The sequence below is a fragment of the Idiotropiscis lumnitzeri genome, chromosome 2 (assembly GCF_059441095.1).
Source record: "Idiotropiscis lumnitzeri isolate Australia: NSW breed Sydney's pygmy pipehorse chromosome 2, RoL_Ilum_1.0, whole genome shotgun sequence".
Lineage (NCBI taxonomy): Eukaryota > Metazoa > Chordata > Actinopteri > Syngnathiformes > Syngnathidae > Idiotropiscis > Idiotropiscis lumnitzeri.
In genome coordinates this window covers 25,100,018-25,118,889 of record NC_142392.1, presented here as the reverse complement: position 1 = coordinate 25,118,889, position 18,872 = coordinate 25,100,018, and the positions used below count along the sequence as shown (strand labels likewise).

Below are 18,872 nucleotides of genomic sequence, written 5' to 3'. Positions count from 1 at the left end.
CATAAGCACCGTTTCTTCTCACACCTTTTCCATTAAGTACGATTAAAAAGACAACTGAAATGCATAATGTTAAAAAATGTTGTTCTAGGCAAAGGGAATTCATTTTATTGACATGTTTGATGTAAACAAAAAAAAATCATCATCACTCAGACACAATGGTTCTTCTGGCAATGATCACATTGGCTTAGTGTCAATAAAAGAGCTTTGCAAATTTCAATTAATCAAATTTCATTCAAAATCACATTTACATCTTACCACAAAGAGTCGGTTCCTTCAGTTTTTTTAAGCTTCAAGCATCGCTGCTTTTATCACCAACACAATTATGTCTCTCAGCAATATGTTTAGTGGAGAATTTTTTCGCACAAACGCTGCAACTGAATGGCTTGTCTCGACTGTGTGTTCTTGTATGGCGTCGTAAATACGACTTTTGAGAGAACCTCTTGCCACAAACTGAGCATGAAAAAGGTTTTTCTCCACTGTGTGTTCTTGTGTGTTCTGTTAAATGTGCCTTTTGAGAGAAGCATTTTCCACAAACTGAGCAGGAAAAAGGCTTTTCTCCAGTGTGTGTTCTTGTGTGTTCTGTTAAACTGGCCTTTTGAGAGAAACATTTTCCACAAATTGAGCAGGAAAAAGGTTTTGCTCCACTGTGTGTTCTTGCGTGACTTGTTATATGTGATATGTTGTTGTGTGTTTTAATAAATTTGACTTTCCAGAAAAGCTTTTGCCACAAACTGAGCAGGAAAATGTAACATGAACTTGTTGCCGGTTTTGTTATCTGCCACCATGTTGTCTTTTGGACTGCATTGCAAATCTATTTTCCTATTATTCACAGTTGACGTGATAAAGTGCTTCTTAATGTCAACATGTTTGCACCTTTGCCTTTTTACAGGCTTTTTCGCCAGTGCTGTGGTGCCTTTTATTGTCCTCAAAAACAATAGGTCGCTCGTTATTTTTTGCATGAGATATTTTTTCTCCCAATGGGATATTTCACGTGGAATGAACTGTTGAGTAACTAAAAAAGGAAAAGAGAAAAAAAACTAAGATTATTTAAGAATATGCAAAAAAGAACGTTGTGGTTTGACAAATGTTGATAAATTATATTTTCCATGTTGTATTTGTTGTTTATTCATTTAATTGGATACTCACTTCAATATTTAAGTATTTTTTCCTTAACAATTTTTTACCTCAGTATTCAGTATTTAATTCGATTTTCATGTAAATATTTAAACTTGCTTATGTATGACTACAATATGTATTCAAAATTTTTAATATGTAAGAATTCTATAAATATTTTTTAAATACTTTCTATTGCAATCTTGAATATTTAGCAACATATTTGTTCATTTAAATATGAGTGCAATTATTTTAATTATTTATTTAATTAATTAATACTTAAAATTTGATTCATTATTTTTTGTCTTTGAAAATTTGGACTATTCAATTTGTTGAATATTTAGTAAATGTTTCTATATTTATTATTAATTTAGTTCCTCCTCGTGCCTGCGTGGGTTTCCTCCGGGTACTCCGGTTTTCTCCCACATTCCAAAAACATGCATGGCAGGCCGATTGAACACTCGAAATTGCCCCTAGGTATGAGTGTGAGCGCGGATGGTTGTTCGTCTCTGTGTGCCCTGCAATTGGCTGGCAACCAGTTCAGGGTGTCCCCCGCCTACTGCCCCAAGAAAGCTGGGATAGGCTACAGCACCATCCGCGACCCTAGTGAGGAGAAGTGGTACAGAAGATGGATGGATGGAAAGTTCAACTAGTGAGGTCCAAAATGTTTACTAGTAGAACTAGTGGATGCCAAACTGCTCACTAGTCAACTAGTTACACAAAAAACTAATGAGAAGGTGGGGCAGATGTGTGCATCCAGGATTACTATTGGCTCTACAGTTAAATACACGAATCAGAATTCAGATTTTGTCATTGTCCCACCCAATTTATTTGCACATGTTTTATACAAGTTGACAAGTGGTCCTGGGGAACTGCAGCTAGTTAACTAGCAGCTGCCTCTCATGGGCTACATGTTGACGAGTGAATGAATGAAGCCAAACTACTTAAAGGCTTGCAATCTATTTTGGCCTTCCAAGTTAACTAGAAAGGCTCAAAATATTAACTAGTAAACTAGTACATGCTGAGATATCCACTAGTTACACTAGTTGTGCTCATTTTGACCTCTCTTGTTAACTTGTAAAGCTCATGTATTCTAACTAGTAAAGTATTTGGGTTCAAAGTGAGTCACGAGCAAACAAGTGACAATTATTTTCACATAACTAGTTCACAAGTGGATGACAAAATTGCGCACTAGGTGACATGTGCACACAAGAAGTTAACTTGTGAAATCATCAAATTTGAGAAGTTAACACGATACAAGTTCACAAGTTGTGCACACATATCCACTAGTAAGCAATTTTGGTTAACTAGTATGATATAAATGCCAGCTAGTATGCAAAAACATTAGCTAGTATACCAAAAATCCCCACATGTTAGATATTTGTTGTGCACAATGCATCACTCGTGATGCATAACCTTTAACAAGTAAAAATAAAAGGCCAACATGTAGGATAAAATTCAAACATGTTCAGTCAAATCTTGCGCAGGTTCTTTTCTGTGTCTGACAAGTGAGACAAAATTCCTTCTACTTGTTAGCTAGTTAAATAAACATCAGTGTCACTCATTAACGAGTGACTCATTGTGGACTCAACTAGTTCACTAGAATGAAAACATGTGTTTCACAAGTTAACGAGTGGGGTAAAAATTAGACTAACCAGTGGCTATCTTTGCATTTACTAGGAAACTAGTTCACATTTTGAACCTCACTAGTCAGCTAGTAAGGTTGGCAGTGTGACTAGTGGACATGTTATGCCTTACTAGTGAGCTAGTGAGCATTTGAGAATCTGACAAGTCAGCAAGTAAGGCCAGGAAAAAGCTTAACTAGTGTCACTAGTGGACATTTGGCCCTGACTAGACAACATGTAAAATGAAATATGTGACCATTGTTGTCTCTAAAATGACTCATACACCAACATGTTCACTAGTGAACTGCATTCAAATGAAGCAGGCGGGACAAGTACTTTGATTGGTCAATATCTAGATGAGATCTCTTGACGCTTAAACCCTTAAGAGCCCGGCCCGTCATACCTGTTATGAAAAGAGTGATTGTATAAAAACACATCCTACTTATGATTAATCTTACTCTCTCTCCCTCTCCATATGCAGGCGGGTGTAAAAAAATAGGTATGTAGTTATATAAAAGAGAAAACATGTACAATACTTTCTGTGTAGTAAATATTAAGCTATTAAATATTACATAATATAAAATACAGTCATCATATGTCACTAATTTCAGACTACCGTATACCAAAATCATGAGCAGTGACTGGTTAGATTATATTAATTTGAAATGGACCGCCAATAGGAAACCATTGCATTCTTTCCTACTGATCCCCATGAGCTAAAAAATGCGCACTAGTTCACTAGTAACCTTATTTTAGCGCTTACTAGTTGACATGTAAACTAAAAAATGGCCATTAGATGTTAACTAGTATGCTAGTAACGAGTGGGCAGTTTTTAGCTTACGGGTGAACTAGTGTGCATTTTTTGAGCTCACTAGTAAGCTCATTTTTGTATCTTACTAGTTAACATGTAAGATAAAAACGCCCACTAGTTCACTAGTAAGCTCATTTTTGTATCTTACTCGTTAACATGTAAGATAAAAATGCCCACTAGTTTTTTTTAGCTTACTAGTTAACACGTATGATACAAATGCCCTCTAGTTCACTAGTAAGCTCATTTTTTAGCTTACTAGTTAACATGTGATGGGCATTTCTGAGCTTACGTGTGAACAAGTAAGCTAAAATATCTTACTAGTGAACGAGTGGGCTTTTTTTTCAGCTTACATGATCCACTAGTAAGCTCATTTTTGTATCTTACTAGTGAACATGTAAACCCCTAAATGCTCTGGCGGACTAGTGTGAAATGCATGCTCAAGGCTAGGGCTGGGCGATAAACCGAAAATTTACCGTTACCGAAATGTATTACAGTGACCGACATAATTTTGCCCTTGTCGGTAAATTCGGTGTCTAAAAAAAGGAAGTCTTTTCTGTCTGCGGCGATGTTCATGCCTCTTTAAGACGGCTACAACGCATCTAGTTACGTGACTCATTCGCTGTAGAAGAATGTAAACAGAAGACGCGTTCGTTGCTGGCGATTCAAATCCTGAAGCGGCTGACACGGCTGCAGACGAAGTAACGTTAGTTGAAATTGTTCCTGTCGCGCTTGTCCCGAAAAGAAATTCGACATCTGTCGTTTGGAAATGTTTTGGGTTCCATGAAGACAATGTTTGAGCAAAAGAACATGAACTACAAAGTGCGTCGTAAGCACCTGAAACAGCGCGTCCAACCTTTTCTTTTTCACCACCCACAACACAACCATGCTGTTGACTTGGAGCTTGTGCTAAAAGTTCAAAGTGAGAAGCAAGGTTGGACAAGTGACAACAGCCCATAACGGAGGCGACACCATACGAGAGAATGTCTCAGAGGTGGACGCGATAGCCTAGCACATAGCTAAAGATATAGCTCCTCTAGTTACAGTGGGGCGCGCAGGATTTAAACGCCTCATGAACGTAGCCAACAAGAGGCACGAAAATATTTGTCGCAAACAGCACTTCCTTATATGGACAACATCGGGACGGGAGCGGAGACCTGTCGAGCATTTTGCATCTACATCCGACTTGTGGTCGAGTCGCAACATGGATCCCTGTTTGAGCCTGAATGTGCATGACGTAGACGACAAGTGGCGACTGCGCACCAGATTACTCGAGACGGCACATTTTCCTGATGAAGCACACTTGTTTATTTGGCACTAGCATTCCATTGACATTTTTTTCATTCTATTTAGCATTTTGTTTACAGGCGACTAGCTCCTTTGCACATGGCATTATTTATATTGTCTACAAGATACCTTTACACAAATCTAGTCCTTTGCAAATGGCATTACAGCATCTCGGCACAATCTATTTGCAGAAAAAGATTTTGTGAGAGGTACCCTTTTTCTCCTGTTCTTTGTGACATTGTTCAAGTCATGCAAAGCAAGCTATTTTGAATGTTTATTCAAATGATTTTTGTACTTTTATTTTTCATTGAAACTAATGTGTACCAGTTGGTCAATAAAAAAAAGCCGTTAATATGCATTTCCTGCATTTATTTTGATTTTGGTCCTCAGGGGGAATTTATCGCACATTTATCGTTATTGAGGTAAAATTGCCCAATTTATCGCGATATTGATTTTAGGTCATATCGCCCAGCCCTACTCAAGGCCATAGAATAAATACTCAAATGGCATCCCTCGGCAAGGCTTTTCAAAATTTTTTCAACGGACGTCTTGTCACTATCCTCCATTACCCAGGATTCCTCCGACATGACGTTTGTTCTTCGGACAGCCAATCACGATTCATAATATGCCAACCAGCGACATAAGCCGAAGAGAAAACCTTCAGAGGTATTGCAATGTTTTTGTAAATATTACTCTATTGTGATACAACATTTGATTTTACGATTATTTTAGGCGACAAAGTAGTGGTGTAAACGTCAAATGTGGGGTCAATTTATCAAGATAAGCCCTACTTAAAAACTTGCTTCAACGATTTCGGAGACGTCGGTGCCCGGTTTTGATCGTGGATGGCGGCAGTTCAACGCTCACAGTCGCCGCCGAGAGCAGCTTCATGTTGGCAGGACTTTCTGAAATCTGCAGCTGGTAGTTTTATAGCGATTGAACTGCAAAAGATGAAGTTTTACGCGCATCTGACGCTCACATTTTGGCTTCACGGTGTTGTTTGTTCATTGCTCACAAGCTAATACGGTCGGAACAAAAGTTCAATTAACGTTGGAACATAATCGTTCATTATCGTTTGCTAGCTGCGTTTGTATATTTGAATTATTTTCTTGCCTTCATTGCACGCAGTATTCGTATTCCTTAGTAACTGTGTATTATAAATAAGGTTGCGCTATATGTTACTGGACAAACTATCGGTCCTGACTGCTTAGAGACCCCACAGCAGATGAGCAGCTCCATTCGGACCCTTCTGACGGCGCTTCTTCTGCAGCGCGATACTGTTCATAGAAGCTGGAGAGTAACAGAAAGAACATCAAGAGGGGGAGAGACACAACTTCCTCCCGAAATCTTGATTAATTAACCATTTATTCATGGTTAAATTCATTATATATTTCATGTATCTTATTATGTTTACAATAAAATATTTTTCAACTATATTCTGGATATGCATTGTCTGAAATCAAGTGGTGAAACCACAACTAATATTTCCTCCAACATCAAACCTGCTCGGTCACATCTTCCATCTTAAAAAAACAAAACGCAATCAGTGGCTTCAATAAAGATTGTAGAAACCTCTCAATGCACACACATTCATTTATTGAATATAACAAGGTAAGAAGATTGTGTTTTTGTATTTACTTCCGTTGTTTTTCCACGACAATCAATCATTGGGGACGAGCCTAGGGTGACGTCATCAAGTTTTATATTATATATGCTGTTCTCCCAAATCCATATATATATATATATATATATATATATATATATATATATATATATATATATATATATATATATATATATATATATATATATATATATATATATCCACAATACAGATTACAGCATCTTTAACAAATACGCATCAACTTTGAACAGAATCAACATCTGAAAAATCACATCCTCGTGAAGGCAGAATTAATTGCAGGACTTCTGCAAGACACTGCATTCCTTTTATTTCGTATACCAAAAGTGGATAGGTGTGAATTTTTAGCAGTATGTCCGTGTAAATAATAAATATACATCCCCCAGAGAGCCATTCCCTGAGAAAAAATAGTTTTATTCTGCATAGATACCAAGCAACCGGCAGTAAAAAAAATGTGGACACTCAGAATCAGGCTTTACAGGGTTAATTTTTTGCTGGGTGGAGCTCCGATCAGAGAGCCAATAGGAGGCGTACACTCATGGTACTTTCCCGCCTCCTCATTAGCATTTAGCGTAACTAGTGAGGAATTTGTGTTTCACTAGTTCTACGAGTGGAAATTTCGACTTAACTATTTTACTAGTTAATCCAAAAAGACAATTTCACCAGTTAACCAGTGAGCAGGTTGGCATCCACTAGTTCTACAAGTGAACATTTTGGAACTCACTAGTGGAACTAGTTCAGTCAAAATCTTTCACTAGTGTAACTAGTGGATATTTGAGGCATCACTAGTTTACAAGTATTTTCTTTGGACCCAGTAGTTAAATATAATGACTTCAAGGGTCTTTCACTAGTGAACTAGTTGATGTTTATCTTTCACTAGTTAACTAGTGAGTATTTAATTTCCAACTAGTTGTCTAGTGCAGGCGATCATAAGTCACGAGTAATACTTTGAACATTACTAGTTTGGGACAGTGGGCCGCTAGAGCATCAAAAAGATAACTAGCTGGGAATTTGGCACTAATAGTGCCTATCTCGGTGTCACAAGTTCGATATCTGTCAGCACAAGTTGAACAAAAGACTCACTAGTCGCTAAAAATGAGTCACTTGTCAGAGTTTCTGGGCAACTAGTACGGCAACGGGCATCACTAGTGTGGCGAAATGTATAACTAGTGCTGGAAAAGACTGCACGAGCGAAATACACAAATGTCTGATATCAAGGATATGGAATAAATGCTTCAAGGGCTTGCCATACGCGCATGCCAGCAGCGGTTCCTCAAACCAATGAGAGATGTCATGGCAACACATTTAATCTACAATGTTCGGGGAGGGATTTCACTGGTCACCACACCATAGAGTCATGGTTTCAAATCAAAACCAAAAATATCCCTGAACAGCTTACAAGCAAACAATGAAACAAAGAAATAAAATTATCACAAAACGTGTATCTCTCATGCCATTCATATCCCCATAAGAAATAAAAACAACAAACAGTACTGATGCATTCTGGGAGCCTCAGCCAATCAGATGGCTGGTTAGAGAAATGTGAGTGGTGTGCTTTGGGCAGTGTGTTTTTATTTATTTTTTTGCAGTCTGTAGTCTAAACCTGTGATGTGTCTTGCTTGCAATAACATGAATGATAAGACAGACTACAACATCGTGTACAGCTGCCCTTTTGTCCCGCTTTCTCCTGCACCATCAGCCAAAGAACGTATTCACATAATGTTTATGTCACAGTCAATTTGAAGCATAGATGTCTCAGACTTTGGCCAGCAGTGTGTGCTAAAATGCCCTCTGAAATACCTCAAGCGGAACAAGCCCATGGTCGAGAGAGTTTCTCAGTCCATATAATTGGCGTGTCACATTACAAGACGTCTCGCTTGTTTTGGGGAAGATTTAGGACTTTGAAGTGCGCCTTATGGTCGTGAAAATACAGTAAGTACCCACGATGAAACTATCTCTAAATGCAAAAAGAAATACTTGTAAACATATTTCACTTGAAGGATTCCTATTCCATCAATTACATTATGTTGCGATGGCCCCCAGTGGCCACCATTAATAAGTTAGGGTCCCACAACAGGTGTTCCATCAGACGCACACAATAGCCTGTGTGTGCTAACTTCAGCTCGCTTCCAGAAACGTCTGTGACTATGTCAGGAATTAAATCTGGCATCAGCCGCAACGTGCTTCCTTTTTAAATGCTCGTTTATCACAGTTGTGCTGCTAAAGGGAGGTTTACATCGTAGGACGTAATTTTGTGAAATGCCCCCATGGTCCGGTCCAAATCGGGGTTGCACACATTGCTCCGTATGCGGCAGGCACAAGTCAAAGGTAGCACAGTAGAAACAATATAACAATATGCTGCCATGGATATTACGGCCCTGGATGAGGACCCACTCCACTGAAGTCATCTTCCTGCAGCACTTCATTCAATTGACTCTTATATTATCTCATCTATTATTGCATAGCATCATTGTATGTGTCAAATGTTGCCCAGTTGGCATCCATTGCAGCCTGGTCATCCTGGAAGGGGGATTCCCCCATCTGTGGTCCCTTCTCAAGGTTTCTCACTTTTCCCCTAATGAGGTTTTGTGAGTTTTTCCTTGCCCTCCTGGGGGTTAAGATCGGGGATGTCGATTGTGGCTATGTAAAGCCCTTTGAGACTGTCTGTGATTAAGGGCTATACAAATAAAATTGACTTGACTTGACTTGACATTAGACAAAGTCACCGCATGAGCTTTGACTTGACCAAACCAAATGTGTGTTTGTCTTTTTGTGTCCTACAGACGTCAGACAAAACGATCTCCGTTCTGTGAAAGAGGAGCCAGACTTGACTCACATCAAAAAGGAGGAGGAGGAGAAGGAGGAGCTCAACAAGTCACCACTGAACGTTTTCCCGATAAAGACTGAAGATGAAAACAAGGATGAGAGTGAGGACAAAAGAGGGGCGGAGCCTACAAGCAGCCGCTCAAGTCATCATGTGACAACAGAAGGTGATGAAGACCACTGGGGGCCATCACAAGCACATAATGAGGACACATTATCAGACGCTCATGACGATGATAATGGGCACGCTAAAGATGGAATGGCATGTCACACTGACTCATTAACTTCAAAGCTGTCATTAAAACGGCACACAAGAACCCACAGTAAAGAAAAACCCTTTTCTTGCTCGGTTTGTGGCAAAAGCTTCCTGCATAAGTCAATCTTAACAATCCACACAAGAACACACACTGGAGAAAACCCTTTTTCCTGCTCGGTTTGTTGCAAGAGTTTCTCTCAAAAGTCAAGTTTAAAAAGGCACACAAGAATACACACTGGAGAAAACCCATTTTCCTGCTCAGTTTGTGGCAAGAGTTTCTCTCGAAGGTCTCATTTAATAATTCACACAAGAACACAGTGGTGTAAAACCTTTTTCCTGCTCAGTTTGTGGTAAAAGCTTCTCTCTAAAGGCACATTTAACACAACATACAAGAACACACAGTGGTGAAAAACCATTTTCCTGCTCAGTTTGTGGCAAAAGCTTTTCTGTAAAGTCAATTTCAATGAAACACACAAGAACACACACTGGTGAAAAACCTTTTTCATGCTCAGTTTGTGGGAAAAGCTTTTCTCTAAAGTCAAATTTAATAAAACACACAACAACACATAGTGGAGAAAAAACTTTTTCCTGCTCAGTTTGTGGCAAGTGTTTCTCTCAAAAGTCAAGTTTAAAAAGGCACACAAGAACACACAGTGGAGAAAAACCTTTTTCCTGCTCAGTTTGTGGTAAAAGCTTCTCTCTAAAGGCACATTTAACACAACATACAAGAACACACACTGGTGAAAAACCTTTTTCATGCTCAGTTTGTGGGAAAAGCTTTTCTCTAAAGTCAAATTTAATAAAACACACAACACATAGTGGAGAAAAACCTTTTTCCTGCTCAGTTTGTGGAAAATGCTTCTCTCAAAAGGCAAATTTAACAATACACACAAGAACACACACTGGAGAAAAACTTTTTTCCTGCTCCGTTTGTGGCAAAAGCTTTAATGTAAAGTCATTTTTAACAAACCACACAAGAACGCACAGTGGTGAAAAACCTTTTTCCTGCTCAGTTTGTGGCAAGAGTTTCTCTCGAAATTCTCATTTCACAAGGCACACAAGAACACACACTGGAGAAAAACCTTTTTCCTGCTCAGTTTGTGGCAAGAGTTTCTCTCGAAGGTCTCATTTACGACGCCACACAAGAACACACAGTGGAGACAAGCCATTCAGTTGCAGCGTTTGTGCGAAAAAATTCTCCTCAAAACAGAGTGCTGAGAGACACGATTGTGATGGCGAGAATAGCAGCGATCCTTGAAGCTTAAAAAAAAGACCAAAAAACTGAAGGAACTGACTCTTTGTGGTAAGATGCAAATGTGATTTTGAATAAAATATGATAAATTTAATTTTGCAAAGCTCTTTTATTGACATTAAGCCAATGTGATCAGTGCCAGAAGAAGCAACGTGTCTGAGTGATGCTGATTCTTTTTTTTTTTGTTTTTATATGAAACATTTTAAATTAAATTAATTGCTTTTGTCTGGAACATGTTTTAATATGCTTTTCAGATGTCTTTTTAATCGTACCGAATGGAAAAGGTCTGAGAAGAAATCTGTATGAAATCGGTGCCTTCCACAATCATCAATAAAATCACTTGTTCCACTTGCTCAACTGGCCTTTCATTACGCAGTGTGAAAAGGTGAAAAACAGAACTAGAAGTTGAACTATAAAAAGAACCAGAAAGAGAAACGCAAATCGTCTCAGTTTCTCTCAAAGGTTTGGAATGTCAGGAGTTGGCAATCTGATGGTGACTTTAGTCAGCGTTTATTTGTCACCACAAAGGAGATGATCTGCATCACGCAGTTCGTTGCTGCTGCTGTTGCTGCGCGTCTGAAGACTGAAATGAAATGAAATATTTAAGTACAGACGCTCCTGATGAAAAAAACTAAGAAGAAAACTCTGCAATCGTCGTTAGAGCGCTTCTTTTGGCCAGTTTCGAGTAAATCCTCCAAGGAAGATACTTATCAACCCTCATCTTCTTCCTACATTGAAGTTACGGAGGAGGAAGTAACTTTTGAAGCCCATTGCGGCGATGACGAAGACCCTTTCATGATATAAAATGCTCCTCTTCCTCCATCATCTCCTTAAGCATCGGGTACATCATCCAAAAGTAAGTTAAACTTCATTTGATTTATCTTATTACGTCCATGTACATCCTGTGTGTGGGTGTGTCTCTCTCTCTAACATACGTAGTACAGTACTGTAGGTATTGTCTCCATTTTATTAAATGTTTTTTTTCAGTACAAACCAATACAGGTTACTTATACAAGCCTTAAACATATTTATATAAACCTTCAATATACTCATATAGGCCTTAAACATAAATTACAAGACAAAATAAAGCGCTGAAGCAACTTACAAACAAATTCAGCTAACGAACGACCGTTCGGAACGTATCTCGTTCGTAAGTTGGGGAGCGTCTGTACTTAAATAAACGCTAAAATATTTTTAACACTAACGTAATAAAATAGTGAAACATTTCAATTTAAAATTCGCAACCACATACAGAGTAAATTAAATTAATAATAAAATAGAAACATTTACTCAATATTGAACAAATTGAAGAGTCCTAATTTTGAAAAATAATTTTTTTAAAAATCAAATTTAAATATATTAAATCAATAAATATTTGGGCACATATTTAAATGAACAAATATTTTGACAAATACTCAAGATTGAAATATTTGTATATTTTTTACATGTTAAAATAATTGAATAAACATTGTTGTAATCACAGTCGAAAGGATCTAAATCAAGAAGAGCAAAACGTTCCGTTAAAAATAGTGTCTGGGCATTTTTGTTCATCATGACATGCAATGCACAACTCTGAGTGGTGACATTTGCTTATTAAAATAAATAAAACAAACAAACAAAAAAGGTTTATAGAAGCATATAGATCTCAAGGGACAATATTATTGAACCAAACAATGATATTTGTAAACAAAAAATTGTTTGGAATGATTACAAAAGCAATAAGAGCAGCATGTTAGAATGCAGAAGACCCTTCTATCGACTGTGTTTTTGAGTCCTCTCGGACGTCGTACTTTTGTAAAATGCGATTGGACAGTAAACAGCCAATCAGAATCAGCCCTAGTGTCCGACTCCTGATTGGTTAATAATTGAGGCCCAGTTTGCATCGTAAGCATAAAACCGTGGCCGTGTCCAAATTAACAGGCTGCGACCTCGGAAAGCTACTTTTTCGGCTGCGTTACGTCTTTTTCGGCGCGGCATAACCGCACGTGGAGTCCAAATTCACGCTGTCACGTACGGCCTTCGAATCCAGCCTTGAAATCGGTATTCGTTACCGTGGAGACGGCCCCAGAGCCAAGGCCGCTTAGCGCAACACTTACATTACGCCCACACACATTGCTCCGCTGTTCGACGCCGGTGTTACGCATTTACGGTGGCTTTATATGCGGCTTGGATAATGAATGTTTAATCTGCGACGAGCTCCAGATTTTATTAAGATTTCATTTTGAACAATGCAACCCAAACTTTTCTGCATTTTATTTCATTTTTTAGTTTACTTACATTTTGTTCTTGAGAGGAGAATCACGCTTTGCCATTGGAGAGTTGTCCTTTATCGAACGAATGAAGTAAGTTACAAATACGTCTACCAGCATTTTCATACTGTAACCAACATTGACAGGTAAATAAGTATATAAAGTGACTGTTACAGATGAACTAAAAATATAGCCAGTAAGACCCAAAAAGATAACTTCAGTAGTACATGTGTTTGCTTCATAATAGAACGAACATCCATCGATCCATCCATCCATTATCCGCCGCTTATCCGGGGTCGGGTCGCGGGGGCAGCAGCTTCAGCAGGAAAGCCCAGACTTCCCGCTCCCCAACCACATCTTCCAGCTCTGCCGGAGGGATGCCCAGGCGTTCCCAGGCCAGCTGGGAGACGTAGTCTCTCCAGCGTGTCCTGGGTCGTCCCCTGGGCCTCCTGCTAGTGGGACATGCCTGGAACACCTCACCAGTGAGTCGTCCAGGAGGCATCCTAAACAGATGCCGAGCCACCTCATCTGGCTCCTCTCTACGTGGAGGAGCAGCGGCTCGACCATGAGTCCCTCCCAGATGGCCGAGCTTCTCACCCTATCTCTAAGGGAGAGCCCAGACACCCTGCGGAGGAAACTAATTTCGGCCGCTTGTATCCGAGATCTTGTTCTTTCGGTCGCGACCCACAGCTCGTGACCATAGGTGAGGGTAGGAACGAAGATCGACCGGTAAATCGAGAGCTTCGCCTTTTGGCTCAGCTCCCTCTTCACCACGACAGACCGATACAGCGTCCGCATCACAGCGGAGGCTGCACCCATCCGCCTGTCGATCTCTCGCTCCATCCTCCCCTCACTCGTGAACAAGACCCCAAGATACTTAAACTCCTCCACTTGGGGCAGGATCTCCTCCCCAACCTGTAGAGGGCATTCCACCCTTTTCCGACTGAGAACCATGGTCTCAGATTTGGAGGCGCTGATCTTCATCCCAACCGCTTCACACTCAGCTGCGAACGGCTCCAATGAGAGTTGGCGATCACTGCTTGACGAAGCCAACAGTACCACATCATCTGCAAAAAGCAGAGATGAAATACTGAGTTCACCAAACCGGATCCCCTCATCGAAACAAATCCGACTTACTGCCGGCAATGCGGACCAAACTTTGACATCGGTGGTACAAGGACCCAACTGCCCGTATCAAGGGGCTCGGTACCCCGTACTCCCGAAGCAAGCTCCACAGAACTCATCGTGGGACACGGTTGAATGCCTTCTCCAAGTCCACGAAACACATGTAGACTGGTTGGGCAAACTCCAATGAACCCTCAAGGACCCTGTAGAGAGTGTAGAGCTGGTCCACTGTTTCACGGCCAGGACGAAAACCGCACTGCTCCTCTTGGATCTGAGATTCAACCTCCCGACGGACCCTCCTCTCCAGTACCCCTGAGTAGACCTTACCAGGGAGGCTGAGGAGTGTGATTCCTCTATAATTGGAACACACCCTCCGGTCCCCCTTCTTAAAAAAGGGGACCACCACCCCGGTCTGCCAATCCAGAGTCAGTGTCCCCGATGTCCACACAATGTTGTAGAGGCATGTCAACCATGACAGCCCCACAACATCCAGAGCCCGAAGGACCTCCGGGCGGATCTCATCCACCCCCGGGACCTTGCCACCGTGGAGCTTGTTAACTACCTCAGTTACTTCAGCCCCCGAGATAGGTGAGTCCACCACAGCGTCTTCAGGCTCTGCTTCCTCAAAGGAAGGCGTGTCGGTAGAGTTGAGGAGGTCTTCGAACTATTCTCCCCACCGACTCACAACGTCCCGAGTCGAGGTCAGCAGCACCCCATCTCCACTATAAAAAGTGTTGATGATGCACTGCTTCCCTCTCCTGAGACAACGGATGGTGGACCAGAATTTCTTCGAAGCCGTCTGGAAGTCGTTTTCCATGTCCTCACCGAACTCCTCCCACGCCAGAGTTTTTGCTTCGGCAACCACCGAAGCTGTATTTCGCTTGGCCAGTCGGCACCTGTCAGCTGCCTCCGGAGTCCACAGGCCAGAAAGGCCCGATAGGACTCTTTCTTCAGCCTGACAGCATCCCGTACCGCCGGTGTCCACCAGCGGGTTCGGGGGTTGCCGCCACGACAGGCACTGACCACCTTACGTCCACAGCTTCAATCGGCTGCCTCAACAATGGAGGCACGAAACATGGTCCACTCAGACTCAATTTCCCCCGCCTCCCCCGGTACGTGGGCAAAGTTCTGCCGGAGGTGGGAGTTGAAACTCTTTCTGACAGGGGATTCTGCCAAGCGTTCCCAGCGGACCCTCACAATACATTTGGGTCTGCCGGATCTTCCCCCACCATTGGAGCCAACTCACCACCAGGTGGTGATCAGTTGACAGCTCCGCCCCTCTCTTCACCCGAGTGTCCAAAACATGCGGCCGCAAATCCGTTGACACGACTACAAAGTCGATCATCGAACTGCGGCCTAGGGTGTCCTGGTGCCAAGTGCACATATGAACACCCTTATGTTTGAACATGGTGTTCGTTATCGACAATCCATGACGAGCACAGAAGTCTAGTAACAGAACACCGCTCGCGTTCAGATTGGGGGGGGGCATTCCTCCCAATCACGCCCTTCCAGGTCTCACTGTCATTACCCACGTGAGCATTGAAGTCCCCCAGCAGAACGAGGGAGTCTCCAGGGGGAACGCTCTCCAGCACACCCTCCAAAGACTCCAAAAAGGGTGGGTACTCTGAACTGCTGTTTGGTGCCTAAGCGCAAACAACAGTCAGCACCCGTCCCGCCACCTTGAGGCGGAGGGAGGCTACCCTCTCATCCACCGGGGTGAACCCCAGTGTACAGGCGCCAAGCCGGGAGGCAATAAGTATGCCCACACCTGCTCGGCGACTCTCACCTTGGGCAACTCCAGAGTGGAAGAGTTTCCAACCCCTCTCAAGAGGACTGGTACCAGAGCCTAAGCTGTGTGTGGAGGTGAGCCCAACTATATCTAATCGGAATTTCTCTTCCTCGCACACCAGCTCAGGCTCCTTCCCCGCCAGAGAGGTGACATTCCATGTCCCAAGAGCTAGTTTCTGTAGCCGGGGATCAGAGCGCCAAGATCCCTGCCTCTTGCCGCCGCCCGACTCACACTGCACCCGACCCCTTTGGCCCCTCCCACAAGTGGTGAGCCCATGGGAAGGGGGACCCACGTTGCCTTTTCGGGCTGTGCCCGGCCGAGCCCCATGGGTGCAGGCCCGGCCACCAGGCGCTCGCCGACGAGCCCCATCTCCAGGCCTGGCTCCAGAGGGGGGCCCCGGTGACCCGCGTCCGGGCAAGGGAGGACGTGGTCCAATCATTTTTAACATCATAAGGGGTTTTGGCGAGCCGTGCTTTGTCTGGACCCTCACTGAGGACCTGTTTGCCATGGGTGACCCTACCAGGGGCAAAAGGCCCCGACAACTTAGCTCCTAGGATCATTGGGACACGCAAACCCCTCCACCACGATAAGGTGACTGCTCACGGGGGGCAATTTCATAAAAAAAATATTTGATATTCGAGACGCAGTTGATGAATTAAGTGAACAATAAAAGTGTTGTGAATGACAATGGACTCATTGTAATTAAAGATTTTTATTTTAAAAAAATTAGTTTCTCCAGCGTTTTGTTATTCAGTCTATTTCTTTTTTTGAGGCAATTTCCCCCACCTTTGAGAAGATCCTCTCACAAGGCACTGAAGAGTCCGGTGTGCACAACGCCTGTGTGGCCAATATAAATGGGTGAGGGAACGTTGCCTCCATGGACTTCCAGTATAAGAGCGGGTCTTCCGTACGCGCAACGTGGCCTGCTGACAAATAGCGCTGCACCTCTGAGTGCGCATCAAAAGTGACGTCTTCCATCTTGCGGATATTTAACGCAAAGTAACGCGTCAATAACTCGATGCTTGTTTTGAGCGTCAATCCTGTTGGCAGATGCGCGTCCCTATGAACACAGTTTGGCGCGCGACCGCTGTGTCGACACGATTCTGGTAGTGGTCACGTGACTTTCTTAAAGCGGTACGCGCACCGACACGGGGTATGCCCTGGAAGCTCGGCGCGCGCATCGACGTCTCGGTGTCGCTGGACCCATCACTACTGGCTCCTCACTCTTGTGATCCAGTTAGCCACGTTAAGTTCGCCTTTCTTATTTTGCACCCTGCCCCGTTGTCTGTCATTATTTTGGTCCCCTAATAAATTGCTTAAGTTACACCTTCTCCAGCTTCCTCGCGTTCTGGGTCCACCTCCTCCTCGCCGACCGGCGACCCTGACAACTGCAATGATAAGACGACTGCAATAAATGAAGGATTGTATTATGATTGCTTGCATTATTTTAAACACTTACAAGACAGAAGGTCAATTATTTAATTTAGCAGGTTCATATTTACGGAATATGTTAAACATTGATGAAACAAAAAGCATTTATCAAATGGAACTAGAAGCACTGGTCAGAAGAATAACTGGGATTGTAGTCCTGATGTTTTCTGATTTATTATATTTTTCTCATATGCTAAATTTATAGTACTCAGTTTAAATGTGTGAACTTTATTGAAATTCTCAGTAGTGAGAACAAATTTGCACACATAGCATTTCCATGACTTGCATTCACATTCACAGCACTTCATGGACAAATACGACGAAGCACATTCTCCACATTGGCTGTAGAGATGCAAACATACCAAATTGGGCACTGGAGGACTCACACAGACGCTATAAAAAAAAACACATTCCGAAAGACGGAACAATTGGAGATCAGAGCGCATGCATACAGACAGACACACCCTTACACCTGCACATACACATGCACATACACGTATACCTGCATATACATGTGCACATACACACGCACGCATGCACACCGACAAGATTCCAGAGCAATGCCAGCTGGAGAGACGGAGAGACTGCCCGCCGGGGAAGGCCAGTCTTGGGGACCAGACGGGAATCAACTATCCACACGATGACTAACCTGGGGAGGACCTTCCCTTGGACGTGGACCCGTGCCGTTGGAGGGAGCGAGGACGACCGATTCAACCTACATTACCCTTGACATAAAAAAACTCCTTTGAAAACTGAAGCTGGGCTGAAAGATGGGGCGCATTTTTCGACTGTGCTCGCCCGAGTGCAGTTTTCTCGTGAGATTAAGAAAAAGCCGCCCAGATATCTGTCTTTGTACTATTTCCTGAACTCCAGAAATTGAAGAAACTAAATATCGGAACTCTAATCAGTTGTTGAGTCTTTATTTGACCCTTCTCTTCTTGAGTACAAAAAACGAACACGCATTGAAGTAAGTTTGGCTTTTAACGGTGGATTTACTAACTACTTCTCATTTCCACGGTGACTCAACTCCAACAATACTAAAGCTATTGCTTTGTTATTCATATAGAATTTTTGTTTAAAATCCGCCTGGCTCTTCTTTTTGTCTTTTCTATTATGTACGTATTAAGAACTGTTTGTTAATGTTAATAAATTTTATTTATTTTTTTTTACAAAAAACGTATTCGTAAATATTTACCATGTCACTGAAGGTGTACTGGAACACTCGCCTGAGTTGTGTGCAGGCAACGTGGGTTCAGTTCCCTCTCAGTGACGGTGTCTATGTCTGGCGGTGACTGGCTGGCGACCAGTTCAGGGTGTCGTGCGCCTTTCGCCCGAAGTCAGCTGGGAAAGGCCCCAGTACCCTCCCGCGACCCTGTTCAGGATAAGCCGTGTGGATAATGACATGACATGACAAATATTTGTCATCTCATCAATATTTGCACAACAGAGTACTGAGTTTCTAGATCTTCACT

The 18,872-nt window shown here is 42.3% G+C and overlaps 1 protein-coding gene across 1 annotated transcript; it reads left to right on the top strand.

The window, feature by feature from the left end:
- Nucleotides 1-7,570: 7,570 nt before the first annotated feature.
- On the top strand, nucleotides 7,571-11,067 carry LOC148342082 (uncharacterized). The gene is made up of 2 exons (XM_088288055.1): nucleotides 7,571-7,602; nucleotides 9,873-11,067. The coding sequence occupies exons 1-2, from the start codon at nucleotides 7,571-7,573 to the stop codon at nucleotides 10,810-10,812; spliced, it is 972 nt and encodes a 323-aa protein (XP_088144181.1). The 3' UTR covers nucleotides 10,813-11,067.
- The last annotated feature ends 7,805 nt before the right edge of the window (nucleotides 11,068-18,872 follow it).

Coding starts and splice junctions, on each gene's coding strand:
- LOC148342082 (XM_088288055.1), top strand. CDS start 7,571: ATGAGTCACTTGTCAGAGTTTCTGGGCAACTA. Junction 7,603..9,872: donor TCAGAGTTTCTGGGCAACTA/GTACGGCAACGG, acceptor ACAAGAACACAG/TGGTGTAAAACCTTTTTCCT.